General features: G+C 35.9%; 1 protein-coding gene across 4 annotated transcripts in view; it reads left to right on the top strand.

Annotated features, from left to right (window-relative positions):
- Window positions 1-16,088, top strand: part of UGGT1 (UDP-glucose glycoprotein glucosyltransferase 1) — a 170,597-nt gene that overhangs the window by 33,516 nt on the left and 120,993 nt on the right. For all 4 annotated transcript variants that reach the window (XM_079130425.1, XM_079130426.1, XM_079130424.1 and 1 more), the window contains exons 10-15: window positions 121-220; window positions 1,656-1,716; window positions 5,960-6,051; window positions 10,407-10,557; window positions 12,706-12,825; window positions 14,376-14,461. In XM_079130425.1, coding sequence (XP_078986551.1) covers window positions 121-220; window positions 1,656-1,716; window positions 5,960-6,051; window positions 10,407-10,557; window positions 12,706-12,825; window positions 14,376-14,461 — 610 coding nt within the window. The remainder of the gene's footprint in view (window positions 1-120; window positions 221-1,655; window positions 1,717-5,959; window positions 6,052-10,406; window positions 10,558-12,705; window positions 12,826-14,375; window positions 14,462-16,088) is intronic.

Here is a 16,088-nt window from a genome sequence, read left to right as displayed (position 1 = left end):
ATGGTTGCATTCTATGGCATTCTTTATTATCAAGAAAATAGTGGGAAATAAAGGTGGTTTTTATGTGCTTCTCGTTGCATTGGGCTAATACTGTCTAACTTATACTTGGCATTGTTGCAGACCTCAGTTTCCAGACAGCTGCCCGAATCTTGGCTTCTCCTGTGGAGTTGGCTTTGGTGATGATGAAAGACCTTAGTCAGAATTTTCCTACCAAAGCCAGGTAACATCGAGTAAGACTTTGATATGTTCTTCTCCTTAATGATATACCAATTGCCTTCATATTTACATGTCAGATGGCATAAGTAAAATATGAAAATGCTTAGAAAATGTGAATTCTATTTACCATCACTATTGTGAGTGGAACCCTCTTAGTGAGAAGAGGACAAGACCATGCATTGTGTGGTTGAGAGATCTAGGCAACATTCTTGGCCTCTTACTAATTGAAGTGACCTTTGCAAATGAACAATTTCTCTTTACCTCACTTATCTTAATGGTAGAGTGGGAATAACAATACTTGTCTTTTAGAATTGGGTGAATAACAGAGCATATACTGATGTTACTAATCTAGAGTCTAGCACAGACCATAGCTTCCTGAGGGATTGTGTACGTATATATCATTGAGTCTTTGTGGGGTTTTTTTTTTTTTTTTTTTCCTTCTCATTTGAGCGGCCGGGGATTCGAACTGCGGTCCTTGCTCATGCTAGGCGAGCGCTCTCCAAAAGGAGCTATTTCTTCAGCTCCATATCATTGAGTCTTGAAGAAGAAACTGAGACAGAGAGGTGAAGTGACTTGTTCATAGTGATAGAATAAGTGTTTTTTTTTTTTTCTGATTATGCTGAGGATCAAACCCTGAACCTTATGCATGCTAAACAATGCTCTAGCAGTGAGCTACATTGCCAGAATAACATTTTGATTTTTTTGACATTGCTTTCTATTATTTAAGGGTTGCTCTACATCTCATAATACAAGTCAAAGTTTTTTTAAAAGCCAAATTTTTATAAACTATTGATGTAAATGGTTGCCTGCCTCTTTCCTGAGTCACTGAAGTGTTTTGACACTTGATGTGAGATGTTTTATAAATAAATTTGTTTTTTACTATATGATTTTAAGTCTTTTAAGTGTTCTTAGTTGAGCATCCTACTTGAAGATATAGATGGAGAATTCCACCTTCACCATAAGTGCTTAAAAAGGATGCACAATCTGCCGCCTTAGTTATTTAACATTGTATTTTAGTCTGTGAGCTGTAGAGATCATATATAGCAACATGGTACATATTCAGATAAGAACTTGGAAACAACTGTACTTTTTAAAAAGTATTGCTATTATGCTTCTTTTCTTTAGTTTTATTTACTTATATTTTATGTTGTATTTTATTTGTTTTTTGCAAATACTAGGGATTGAACCCAGGGCTTTTTACATGTTAGGCAGGTGATCTATCACTCAGTTACATCCCTAGACCTGATATTATATTGTATAGTGATTAACAATTTGGACATCTAAGAGAGGAGAAATGTTTATCAATTGTATAGGTTTAAAGTTTTTTCCATTCTAGTTTTTTTCTGATTTATTGAACAATATGTTTCATACTTAGGAAAAGGGAAATTGAAGACATGTCTAATGTTAAACCAAGTGCTGATAATGATTTTATTCCTTAGAGCAATAACGAAAACAGCTGTGAGTTCGGAACTTAGAACTGAAGTGGAAGAGAATCAGAAGGTATTAACCATTGGAAAATATTGACTGTTTTGTATTTTAGCTTTAAAGATGAAGAAGTCTGAGTTTAATCAGTAGCATTTACTATTGCTGCTTTCCTTTTATCAATAATGGTGATATTCATTTCTATCTTATAGTTCTAGTTTTTAATCAAAATTGAATATAAATGTAATTGAAAGCATCAAATGGTTCTACCACATCATTCAAAAAAACAGCATTATCTGACATTTCTCCCCTTTGTGTTCCTAACATGTTCTATAACAGCATTCTGTAACATGTTTACCTTTTCCTAGAGGCATCTACTTTCAACTTTTACCTTATCCTTCAGATAATTTTTTTCAGATTTCTAGCATGCCTAAGTTGGTGTTCTATTTTTCAGTTTCAGACATTATGTATTGGCCTTCTAGTTCAAGGATGATGTATATCCTTCTCCCACTGTCAACCCCTTAGTGTCTCAGTAGTTCTCCATAGGTACTTGTCCTTTCTCTTCGGCCTTCCCTGTTGCAATTTTATCCAGGTTTAGCCACTCTAATTTGGCCTAGTAGCTTTTCATGCCAAATGTGCACAAGGCATCCTGGGGACCTTCCTTTAACTGCCTTTCTTGGATTCCATGTCTTTGTTTTTCTCTCTTATTTTGATGCAGCACATCCTTCTTTGTGAGAAAAGTTGCATGGGAGGTTAATTTGAACCTTTGTGACAAGTTTTTCACTTGTTTTTACTGATTGGTAGGCTAGACATATGGCTTTAGAATGGGAGTCATTTAAAAGCTTGAATCATTACTCCTTGAAATTTTGATGTTCACTGTAGCTGTCCAGAAGTTTGAAGCCTTTGTATGAGATCTATTATTCATCCTAGAATTATCTGGGACCTTTTTTTGACCCTAGTGATTAGAAGAAACTGATTTGAAGCCTGAAGGATGAGACTTTTTGACCATAAGGTGTTTTGGTGTGGCCATTTCCTAGGTTACCCTGCTTTGTAGAGACTGACCAACCCAATCAGTTTCTTAGTGCTTTGCATTTCAATATGAACAGCTAGCCACCTATCACTAGATACCTGAGGAAAGCCTCCAATGCCAAAGACAAGAGATTGACATCCCAAAACAGGCTTAAGAGGAATTAAGCTGGGCACTGTACAGCTACTAGGGAGACTAAGACAGGAGGTTCATTTGAACCTAGAAGTTCATAGCCAGGCTGAACAACATAGCAGGGCCCTGTCTATAAGAAGAGGGGAAAAACAAAAACAACAAAAAGAAGAGGAAGTAGATATTGCAAAGAGAAGAAAATAAAGATACTGTTTTCCTCCTCAGAGAGCCATGAGAATATCAGGAAAGAAGAATCCGAGAGCAAGAAAAACTCTTTGGAATTTAAAAATTTGACAGCTAAAGGAAAACTCTGAAAGAGACTGGTCAGTCTCCAAAAGAATTGCCAATCTTCTGCCTGGAGGGTACAGTCTGGCTGCCAGGGTTTTAGAAGCCTAGTAGGGAAGAGCATTTGGAAATAGCCTCAATCTCCCATTTTCAGCTGGGACTCCTGTCTGCTTCTGATTTCCCATAGCCCACAGGTTTTCTTTTTGCTCTTTCTAGGCCATGAGCCTCCATTTTTCTGGAGTGTTGGGTACAGAATTTACATTGTATACAACCATAGAAATGAAATGATGTACCCCATTTGTGTATAATAAATCAAAATGCAGTTTGTAAAAAATAAAAAATAAATAATTTTAAAAAAATAGTCACCTGACTGTGTGGGATCAACAGGAGGGCCATGTCTTTTTTGTTTGTTTGTTTGTTTTGTTTTTTTGCTTTAATTGTAGGTGGACACAATACCTTTATTTTATTTTTATGTGGTGCTAAGGATCGAACCCAAGGCCTCACCCTTGCTGGGGAAGTGCTCTACACTGAGTCAGAACCCCAGAGGAGGGCCATGTCTTAAGGATAGGTTTTCTATTAGCCTTTTTTATACTCCTGTCCTTTGATCTGTGAATTCCTGAATCTTTGGGTGCTCCACAGGGTAGCTTGGGTTTCTTGTTGTCCTTTCTCACTTTGGCCTATCAAACAGCTTTCTTGGAACTGCTAGGCCAGTTATTACTCACCCCTCACCCTTCTGGCTTCCAAAATTTGTTGACCTTAGTATTTTCTGTTCTTTTTGCCCTGAGAACTCATAACTAAAAAAGGCTCTTTTCCTGACTTTTCAGTAGAGTTTCAGGAGGGAAAAAAATGCTTGTGTTCAATTCACTGTCTTTATACCAAATTTCCTTAACCTTTATATATAGGATACTAATTAGTTAAATAGATATGAGAAATAAGCAAACCAAGTATTTCTCAAATATTGACGAAATTGACAAAACCATATTTATTTAATTTAAATTTCCATAATAATAATAATATCAAAAATTACTTGAAGGCTTTCCCCCACCAAGAAGACAGAACATTAAATTGTGCAGGCTATATTGGTGTTTCCTGGATTCTAATTTCTTTTGAGTAAAACATTTTATTAAAGCAAAAAGTACATATAAAATGCGTACAAAAAATATAAAACATAAGAATGCACAGACCCTAAATCTTTAGTGTGATGAATTTTCCCAAAGTAAACTCACCTGTGTTACTAGTGTTCAGATCTCGAAATAGATATGAGCTGTATTTATCAGCTGAGGGTGTTTTTCTAAGTCTTCATAATGAATGGACATGTAGTTCTTCTCTCCCATGAAAGAAATGCCAGTTCTTAATTGATGCAACTCTGCATTATTCCTTTACCTTTTATTTTTTAATTGGCAAATATGTATTTGTGGTATACAATCCAGTATTTTGAAATATGTTTACCTTTTGATATAATCCCCTTATCTTGCTTACCATTTAATCCTGATGACCATGAAGTAAGAGCCATGCGTTCCTCATTGTTTTGTTCTTTTCTCATGCAACCCTATATCTCAAAAGTAAATTTTTTTCTTAGTTTACTGACATCTAGTGGGTAAAGGGAGCTCAGTGGTCCCTGTCCAGCTCTAGGTTCCTAAGGGATTAAGTTTTGTTTCTGGTATCTGAATAATTTCTTCTGTTTTCCACTGTGTGACTTAGTTTCCTATGGTTTAGAATATACAAATAACAGTTTCAGTTTCCTTTGAGAGAAAGAGAAATTGAGTGGAAAGGATATTATTCAACAGAAACTTCAACATGAAGTCAGGGCAATGTTTCCATTGACTCAGGTAAATCTCAGGAGCTGCATAGTCATCTAAGTGCAGAGCCATCACCATCTTGGGGCCTTGCAGGTGAAAGATGCTATGAGGCCAGGTCTTGCAGGGTTAGGCAGGAGGAGGTATTATTGTTCCCAGCACAGCAGCTTAGTTTTTTGATGTGTCTTAGTTTGAAGGAAACCCTTTTTGGTGTGATACTTGAAGTTCTTCAAGAGGGTTCAGCTATTATTGACTGTTGTCACAGTCTTGATTGGCATCACAAATAGGGAAAGCAACAATTGTAAAAAAGGCAAAGGTAGAATGCTCAGGCACTGTTGTCTGGCACTGGTGAGCAAAAGTAAGGGAAATTCTAGAACCTGTGTAACTTGACATGAATAGAAGTGAGAATCCCACTTCAGATGCTGATGATAGATTGCTCACTTCCTGTGTCTTTAATGTTAAGGAATATATCAGATTTTTTGATTATGAGGGACTTACTTTTTTACTAAGGTAAAGAACAAATGTCTGGTGTTTTGCTTATGGGATACCAGTGGCATAGTACTAGCTTCAGTTCTTTTGATGCAGTTCAGAGAAGTATTATTGGAAAGGGAAATCATGTGGCAGAAAGAAACATGTTTTCAAAATAAAGATAAGTTTTAAGGGCTGGGGAGATAGCTCAGCTTGTAGAGTGCTTGCCTTACAAGCACAAGGCCCTGAGTTCAATCCCCTTTACCGGGAAAAAAAAAAAGATAAGTTTTAAAAATTAGTCCTGTTTTATTTATATTCACTTTTCTGAAAAGTGACTGTCAGCACTTGGCTTATCCTGTCACTCCAGATTTTATAGAAAACAGTCATATCATCATCAGAATGAGGGAAGGAGGAAAGAGAAGAAAGGTGTATGTCCTATAAATCAGTACTTTCATTTAATATAGTAAATTCAAAGAAAGTATGTGAGAGTATGGAAGGAAATCTTAACCCAGCCTTAGAATATCAAGATTTGTGTAGATAGTAAACCCCAGAAATGCAGAAGGTTTTGTTCAACACTCTCTCATTACTCTCTAATAATTTTCTTTTTATTTTTCAGTATTTCAAGGGAACTTTAGGATTACAGCCTGGAGATTCTGCTCTCTTCATCAATGGGCTTCATATTGATTTAGATACACAGGATATATTCAGGTATGGATTTTTGTTTTTTTCCTCATTTTGTAAGTTTTTGTAATAATGTGTAGTTCCTTGTCATGTGTTCAGATTGTTGTCCCTTCTTATTGTGGCATGAGGCAAGGATGGACAACTTATCAGACTGCCCTCCCCAACCTCCAGTGCATGGAGGTGGGCCATGCTGTGCCTGAGGTGGACATAGTGATCTAGAGCCATCTTGCATTACAGTGTATGTTCAAAGTCTCAGTGTTTTTCGAGGATTCCCTTTTATAGCTGTAGTTTTCCTGTTAAGGATAGCATCAGGAAAGACCAAGTTCTCTTGTTTCTGGAATAGTGTGAAGTGAGTTTATTCAAAGTGCTGTCTCTGAAGGCATTATTATTTGAAAACCTACTTTTTTGTTGTTCTTAAAATATAGTTTAAAATCAAATAGCTCCAAATTGTCTATGATTTTGGTGGGAAGGGAGTGGATAGTCAGGTAGAATTCGGATGTTTTTCCTTGGAATTAAAATCAAGACAGTTGTCACTGGCTTCCTAATCGAAAAAATAAAAGTAATTGTTAATTTTTCAGAAGTAGTTTACACAATAAAATATTTTCATATTAATTAGTTTAATTAGGCATTTATACCCATTTATTGCATTATAGACCTAGGATTAGTTAGTAAAGTGGATGTGAATGTTTTAAAAGATTCTCCACATGTTTTTATTGAATGATTTATTAAAAACATATACACAGGAAATAGTTAAAATCAGAGCCAAAATCAACGAAATTGAAACAAAAGAAACAATCGAAAAAATTAACAAAATAAAGAGTTGGTTCTTTGAAAAAATAAACAAAATTGATAAACCCTTAGCCACACTAACAAAGAGAGAGCGAAAACTCAAATTACTAAAATTCGGAATGAACAAGGAAATATCACAACAGACACGAGTGAAATACGAAACATAATTAGAAGCTATTTTGAAAATCTATACTCCAACAAAACAGAAAACCTTGAAGACATCAACAAGTTTCTAGAGACATATGAATTACCTAAACTGAACCAGGAGGACATACACAACTTAAATAATAAATCAATTTCAAGCAGTGAAATAGAAGAGGTCATCAAAAGCCTACCAACAAAGAAAAGTCCGGGACCAGATGGGTTCTCAGCCGAGTTCTACAAAACCTTTAAAGAAGAGCTCATTCCAATACTCCTCAAAGTATTCCATGAAATAGAAGAGGAGGGAACCCTCCCAAACTCATTGTATGAAGCCAGTATCACCCTGATACCTAAACCAGACAGAGACACATCGAGGAAAGAAAATCTCAGACCAATATCCTTAATGAACATCGATGCAAAAATTCTCAACAAAATTTTAGCAAATCGCGTCCAAAAATATATTAAAAAGATAGTACACCATGATCAAGTGGGTTTTATCCTAGGGATGCAAGGTTGGTTCAACATCCGGAAATCAATAAATGTCATTCACCAATCAACAGACTTAAAGTTAAGAATCACATGATTATTTCGATAGATGCAGAAAAAGCATTCGATAAAATACAGCATCCCTTCATGCTGAAAACACTAGAAAAAATAGGGATAGTGGGAACGTTCCTTAACATTGTAAAGGCCATCTATGCTAAGCCCATGGCCAATATCATTCTAAATGGTGAAAAACTGAAAGCATTCCCCCTAAAAACTGGAACAAGTCAGGGATGCCCTCTTTCAACCACTTCTATTCAATATCGTCCTTGAAACTCTAGCCAGAGCAATTAGACAAACCAAAGAAATTAAAGGGATACAAATAGGAAAAGAAGAACTCAAACTATCCCTGTTCGCTGATGACATGATTATTTAGAGGAATCCGGAAATTCCACCAGAAAACTTTTAGAACTCATAAGTGCATTCAGTAAAGTAGCAGGTTACAAGATCGATGCTCATAAATCCAATGCATTTTTATACATAAGTGATGAATCTTCAGAAAGAGAAGTTAGGAAAATTACCCCATTCACCCCATAGCCTTGAAAAATTACCCCATAGCCTTGAAAAAAATAAAATACTTGGGAATCAATCTAACAAAAGAGGTGAAAGACCTCTACAATGAGAACTACAGAATACTGAAGAAAGAAATTAAAGAAAACCTTAGAAGATGGAAAGTTCTCTCATGTTTTTGGATAGGCAGAATTAATATTGTCAAAATGGCCATACTACCTAAAGTGCTATACAGATTCAATGCAATTCCAATTAAAATCCCAATGATGTACCTTACAGAAATAGAGCAAGCATTATGAAATTCATCTGGAAGAATAAGAAACCCAGAATAGCTAAAGCAATCCTTAGCAGAAAGAGCGAAGCAGGGGGTATCGCAATACCAGATCTTCAACTCTACTGCAAAGCAATAGTAACAAAAATGGCATGGTATTGGTACCAAAATAGACAGGTAGATCAATGGTACAGAATAGAGGACATGGACACAAACCCAAATAAATACAATTTTCTCATACTAGACAAAGGTGCTAAAGATATACAATGGAGAAAAGATAGCCTTTTCAACAAATGGTGCTGGGAAAACTGGAAATCCATATGCAACAGAATGAAATTAAACCCCTATCTCTCACCCTGCACAAAAGTCAACTCAAAATGGATGAAGGACCTCGGAATCAGACCAGAGACCCTGCATCTTATAGAAGAAAAAGTAGGTCCAAATCTTCAACATGTCAGCTTAGGATCATACTTCCTTAACAGGACTCCCATAGCATAAGAAATAAAAGCAAGAATCAACAACTGGGATAGATTCAAACTAAAAAGCTTTCTCTCAGCAAAGGAGATTATCAATAATGTGAAGAGAGAGCCTACAGAGTGGGAGAAAATCTTTGCCACTCATACTTCAGATAGAGCACTAATTTCCAGAATATATAAAGAACTCAAAAATCTACACCAAGAATACAAATAATCCAATCAACAAATGGGCTAAGGAAATGAACAGACACTTCACAGATCTACAAGCAATCAACAGATTTATGAAAAAATGTTCAACATCTCTAGTAATAAGAGAAATGCAAATCAGAACTACCCTAAGATTCCATCTCACCCCAATTAGAATGGCCATTATCAAGATCACAAGCAACAATAGGTGTTGGCGAGGATGTGGGAGAAAAAGTACACTCATACATTGCTGGTGGGGTTGCAAATTAGTGCAGCCACTCTGGAAAGCAGTATGGAGATTCCTCAGAAAGCTTGGAATGGACCCACCATTTGACCCAGCTATCCCATTCCTTGACCTATACTGAAAGGTCTTAAAATCAGCATACTACAGAGATACAGCCACATCAATGTTCATAGCTGCTCAATTCACAATAGCCAGACTATGGAACCAACCTAGATGTCCTTCAATTGATGAATGGTTAAAGAAACTGTGGTATATATATGTATAATGGAATATTACTCCACCATAAAGAATGATAAAATTATGGCATTTACAGGCAAATGGATGAAATTGGAGAATATCATGCTAAGTGAGATAAGCCAGTCTCAAAAAACCAAAGGACGAATGATCTCGCTGATAAGCAGATGATGACACATAATGGGGGGTGTGAGGGATTAGTGTTAGGGTTAGGGTTAGGGTTAGGGAGGGGAGCAAGAATGGAGGAAGGAAGGACTGTATAGAGGGAAAAGAGGGGTTGGAGGAGTGGGGGGTAAGGGAAAAAATAACAATCAGCATTACCCTATGTAAATTTATGATTACACAAATGATATGCCTTTACTCCATGTACAGAGAAACAACATGTATCCCATTTGTTTACAATTTAAAAAAAAAATAGTCTTTTTCAGTGTATTAAAATGGTATATTTGCTCATTAAAACCAATTCAAAATAATACAGATAAAGGAAGTAAGAAGTAAGGTTTCATCCCATCTTATTTCATCCCATTCCCTGTCTTTCTTTCTCCCCATCAATTCTTCAGACTTTTTCCTGTGGTTCTCTGTGTGAGTGTGTATATATGTGTATATGTGTGTATGTGTGCCTGTGTCAATTAGTATTGATATTGAAACATACATTAAAGATATATAATTTAGTATCTGTTTTTGTGGTATTTTTTTAAACTTCATTTTGAGATAATTGTAGATTCACATGTGATTGTCATAAATAATACAGAGAGGCTAGTGTACTGTTTTTAAAACATGCTGTGTCGTATAGATTTAGGGTTGTTTCATCCTCAAATTGTATTTATACTTAGAGATAATCTATATATGACAAGGGGAAAAGCTCCCTTGTTGAGATTCTCAATTAGTCTAATTTGGCACTGAGTTCAAACCAATAAATTTTCCTTTTTTTTTCCCCCGCAGCAAAGATTAAACATTTTTTTCCTACTAAATGCCTGTTTTTCCCTAGTTTGTTTGATGTATTGAGGAATGAAGCCCGGGTAATGGAGGGTCTGCATAGACTGGGAATAGAAGGCATCTCTCTGCATAATATTTTGAAGCTGAACATCCAGCCCTCTGAGGCTGACTATGCTGTGGACATCAGGAGTCCTGCTATTTCAGTGAGTATTCCTTTGGGGTGTCAAGGGACATTCTAGCCAGGCATCTTAATTATAGCTTTTTCATTTGTCTTTTATTGAGAGTTAAGTTATTCTCACCATCTTTTTTGTTGCCACCATGGATTTGCAACTGTTTATGTGGAACTATGCATATACTACAACGTAGCTCTTAAATGCTCCTAAAAGTTGAGTTATTGTTGCTGCTTTGCTTGCTAATGATCTCTCTCTCTATTGTACCCCTAGGGTTCAGCTCAGCACCTCTCAAGGAAGAGGGTCTAGTTTGTGTTTTCTCAGCTGCATATAGGTCTTGTGAGATTTTTGTGACAATGTGTATGATTTAGAACTGCTATATAATTCACAAGGGGCGGGCCTAGGGGAGAACAGAGTTACTTTAGGTAGAGGGGAGTAAAGGGAGGGGAGGGGTTATGGAGGTAGGAAGAATAGTAGAATGAATCAAACATTATTACCCTGTGTACATAGATGACTACACGATATGTGATTCTACATCATATACAACCAGAAGAATGAGAAATTATACTCCATTTATGTACAGTGTATCAAAGTACATTCTATTGTCATGTGTATCAAAGTGCATTCTACAGTCATGTATAACTAATTAGAACAAATAAAAAAACTGAAAGTATGAATGTTTAGTTAATAACCTTCCTTACTAGTCCATTAATTATTATTTGCTATATGATCACTTTGAGCCTTTGTCACCTATAAAAGAGAATGTGGAGAGTAATGTCATCATGGTAATAATAAGATTGGAGTAGACCCCATGTGGCTAGTACACCTTAGGCAGCCTACAAATTTTGGTAGAGAAATAATGTAGAATGGAGATGATCACTACTTGAATTTTCATGGATGGTATAACAGTTGTGTATTTTCATGAATACTGGTAGTGCACTTTTTTCTGATTAAAATATTTTACTTATAAAGAGTAAACAGAATAACATTACATGTATTTGTTAATAAAGAGTAAAAACCATATGAATCATCTATATACTTTCTAAATAACTATTTTGTGTCAGATTTTGGGGGAAAAAGTGTTTAAGTATGTCTCTTCCCAGTTTCACCCATTTCCTCCATGCAAGTAATTATTCTTTGAAGTTGACATGCATTCCCTTATCCCTTATTTTATTATGTTATTTCCTATTAAATATTTTAAATATTCAGATAGCCTATTCCCCTGTCAGTATCCTTCATCAGTTCCCTTTTTAAAGCAAGTTTTTGCAAGAATTTTGTAGGTTGGATACATAGAGTTTATTACATTTTATAATATTTTATTTTTTAAAGAAAATCTTTTGTATATTTTAAATTTTAAGATGTACAGAAGTTTTATGTAGTGAAAATCATCACCCAGCTAATCAGTTTTCCCCTCAGAGTCAGCAAGCATTGGCATTTAACTTGTATTCTTCCAGAAATACTCTATGCATACACGAGCAAGGAAATATGCACATGCTTCCCTCACTCCTATCCTTTTTAAAAAAATGATAGGTACATACTATTTTCCATTGTTTTCTTTGTGGACATTTAAGTTGTTTCTGATTTTAGTATTGAAACAGTGCTTTAATGGCTCTTTTTGTACTTCTTTCCTTGGGCATGTGCATGCGAAACTTCTTCAGGGTAGATACCTAGATCTTGAGTACTTAGGGATAGGGTACAAATCAAGTCTATAGCTTTGTTAGGTCTGTTTTTTTAAAGTGACTGTTCCAGACATCAGCATTGGTTGTGAGTTCATATTGCTGTACATTTTTGCCTATTCTTGGGTATTGACAAGTTTGAATTTGTTTTCAGTTTAATGAATGAAATTTCATTGTGGTTTTAGTTTATATTTCCCAGATTATAATTGAGGGTATATGTTTTCCTTGTATTTATTGCCCATTTGGATTTCTTCTGCAAATTTCTTTCATATTCTTGATCCATGTCCTTTGAATTGCTTGCTCTTTTTTACTGGTATTTCGTGACACTAGTCCTTTATTGTTTTTGTTGGCTGAAATAATTTTATCCATTCTGTGCCTTGTCTTTTAGTGACCCATTTTTCAACTTGATTCTTATATCTTTGAAAATGGTCTTGTCCCATGTGATCCTTCAAAAAAAATCTTAACTGATAAAAATATGTGCCATGTTGTGTTATTTTTTTTCTAGTGGGTCAACAATCTAGAGACTGATAGCAGATATAATTCATGGCCTTCTAGTCTTCAAGAGTTGCTTCGACCTACCTTTCCTGGTGTTATTCGGCAAATTAGGAAAAACTTGCATAACATGGTAAATAAAACTTCTACTTATTGTTTGCTGTGAACTCTGTTTCTCCCTTCCCTTTTCCTACCTTTTTGTCCTTTACTAGTTGCTTCCCTGCAACTACTACCAACCAGTTGAGCTCCCTGATCAAACAGAATGGGCTTAGGAATGTATGGATCTTTTGTGGTGCTGTGATGTTCCATCAGCATTGCAGCCTGTATCAGTGTATGAGGAAGTGCTCCTCATCCATAACACAAAACTTTAGATTCAGGCTGCATCATTCTAATTTTTTGTTTGTATATGTTTTTGCAGTGCTGGGGATTAAACCCAGTACCTCACATATATGAGTCACACATTCTGCCATTGAGCTGCAGCTCCAGCCCCTGGTGTTAAAACTGTTCTTTAAGAGCAGTTTGAAGTTCAGAGCAATTTAAGTATTTCGATTTTTAGGTAGTATCTTATTTTTGCAGTACTAGGGATTGAACCCAGGGATGCTCTATCATTGAGCTATACACTCAGCCCTTTCCATTTTATTTTGAAACAGGGTCTTGCTAAGTTGCCCAGGCTGGCTTTCAACTTATAATCTTATAATCCTTCTGCCTCAGTCTTCTGAGTGCACCAGGATTACAGGTGTGCACCATCATACCCTATTTTTTTTTTTAATATCTTAATTCCTTAAATTTAGTGATTCAGTTTAATCCCTTAAATAGGTCCTTTTGTCAGCTTCTACTTATTGTTCCTCATTTCACTGCTTTAGAGAAGTTGAGATAGAGGGTTCTTAGCTGGTCCTCTTTCCCCTCTCATTTCTTTTTCTTCCCTCACATACTTGCAGAAGAAAGTGGGGCCAGTTGGGGCTAGAGTAGGCTTCCTTAGAGCTTGTGGGGAAACTGTCTGCTATACTTTTCTCACCCTTTAAACTATCTTTTTCCTTCTAAAATTTTGGTCTTTCTTTTTGAGAAAGAATTTTTTTAAATAAGAGAATATGTGTAAGTTGCTAAAATGCTAAATATATATACAGTAGCTGTTATTGTGGTCTAAGACTTGGGTTCTAAACAAAGTCTTAATTCAGAGATCCTAAAGCTGGTGTGGTGGTTCATGCCCACCTACCAGGGAAATGTGGGCAAGAGGACCACTTGAGATCAGCTTGGGTAACATAGCAAGATGCTGTCACAAAAACCAACAACCAACAAACAAACAAACAAACAAAAAACAAAAATGAGAAAAGAGAGAGATCTTTAGAAATGAACATACAAAGAAGAATTCTCCATTTTCTAAGGTGAGAGTATTGATACAACTTGTTTTTTGTTTGATGTAGTAGAAGAATAGCTATCTGCTGTCTGGAATACTGTTCCCATGTTACCAGTAGAAATCCATGAGGAAATCTTTGCCCGTTACTACCAAATTCTTTGAACAAAGATGGAGGCAGCTGCTGTTTCTCTAACTCCTCTTTTATGTGGTTCAGTAGTAGATGTAAAAATTTTTGACTTTATATAAAATGACTAAGGGCATTTCTATTGGCCCAGGAATATTTGAATAAATGTCATTTCATGGGTTCTTTTCCTTGCCCTCCCCTACAGGTTTTCATAGTTGATCCTGCACATGAGGCCACAGCAGAGTTGATTAACACAGCTGAAATGTTCCTCAGTAATCATATACCATTAAGGTAACATTAGTATTGATTGGATGATCTGTCTAATTTAGCTGAGGTTTTGTCATTCTGAAGTATAAATCTGGTGCTACTGAATTGTAGGATAATTAATAGTGAGGATCATTAATGGCAGTTTTATCTTCTATTTGATATTGAAGTCAGTATCTTTTGGGACTGAGAATTTGATTCTCAATGAATAGAAGCTTCCAACCATTGAATTATTAAGAAATATACATTTAAAAATGGGTATTTAACTATTTAAAAATAGTTTGTGGTTTCAGTTGCTTCCCAGTACAGGAGAGTTTTCCTAGGTGAGTGACCACATCACAAAGCATTTCTACTTTCAGCAGAGATATAGAGCTTTGTCAATAGTTGTTGTCAGACCATCAGGGACTAAATGTTACAAAATGTTAGACATTCTTTTATAGGTGCAGACAGACACATTTATTTCAGTCATGTTGCCAAATTTTCCAACAGAGAGCACTGTGTGCCTGAATTTCTAGTTTCTTTGAAGAACAAAAAAGTTTTAAGATTTTACATTTAAGTGTTAAGATATTTTCACATTTATTCTGAAATAATTCTGATAATTTTACATGTTGATGAAATTTGTATTATTAGAAATCAAAAAAATAAAGATGGAAAGCACTCTTCAGCCAGAAAATAATAGCATATGTTTCATTCCAACACCAAACTGTTGTGAATGTTATAAAAGCCATATTCCTACCTTCTCGGAAGGAATTTTCTGTGTAGTTTCAAACACTTCAAGAAAGACTTCAAGAAGATCAAATGCTAGATTATATCCTACTTGCTATAAGTGCTTTAGAATTCAGGGAAACAAACAACGATAGACTGAGATGTTTGGGATGCTCTGATATCTCAGTCTATGGGAGAAGTTGGTTTTCAAGAGCGGCTTTAACAAAAACAGGGAATTTCAAATGCTAGAAAAGCAGAGATTTTCAGTTCAGTGAAACATTTCATATAAACGTGAATATATCTGGTAAGATAGAGGAATAAAGTGCTAAATCACAACCAGAGCTATATTTTGGTTAAAAGAGAAATCTAAGAATACAGAAGTGGACTCGTGGTATACAGTGGCACTGATTAAATATTTATTGAACCGTACGAGAGACAGGAAGAAGGACTGTTATCTTCAGATGGCAAAGGTAGGTAAGAATAAGGCACCCAGACTCCCAAGGCAACAGAGTGGTGTGTTGTGATCAGTTTTTGGGGAGATCTGAGCAGGCAGGCTTTACTTTTATTCTTGGTATAGGAGAATGTGGTCTTGTACTAAGGTTTTGGCAGGGATGGGGAGCCTACAGACTGACAGACTCCCTCCTGGTACCTGTGGAGGGAGGGCCCAGAAGACAAACAAGCCTGAAGTTCCTGGCTAAGCTAACAAAAAACCTGTCAACCCCTTACTAAGAAGTGGAAACTTGGGAAGGAGGAATTAGTTGTAAGGAGATAATAAGGTTCTGCTGCTCTAATTTGGTGTTAGCACATATGTTTACTAATATAAGAATATTAGGCTGTTTTTCATGATTTCAGTCATGAGTGGGATTTTAAAAAACGTTTTCAACTAAAAAAAATGCTCTTTCCACCTCTGTCCACATATATACCCCCCTCGCCAGAGCTAATCAATTTT

This window comes from Sciurus vulgaris, assembly GCF_902686455.1.
Source record: "Sciurus vulgaris genome assembly, chromosome: 3".
Taxonomy (NCBI): domain Eukaryota; kingdom Metazoa; phylum Chordata; class Mammalia; order Rodentia; family Sciuridae; genus Sciurus; species Sciurus vulgaris.
The sequence above is the reverse complement of the archived record's forward strand: the minus strand, read 5'-3'. Positions and strand labels throughout refer to the sequence as shown.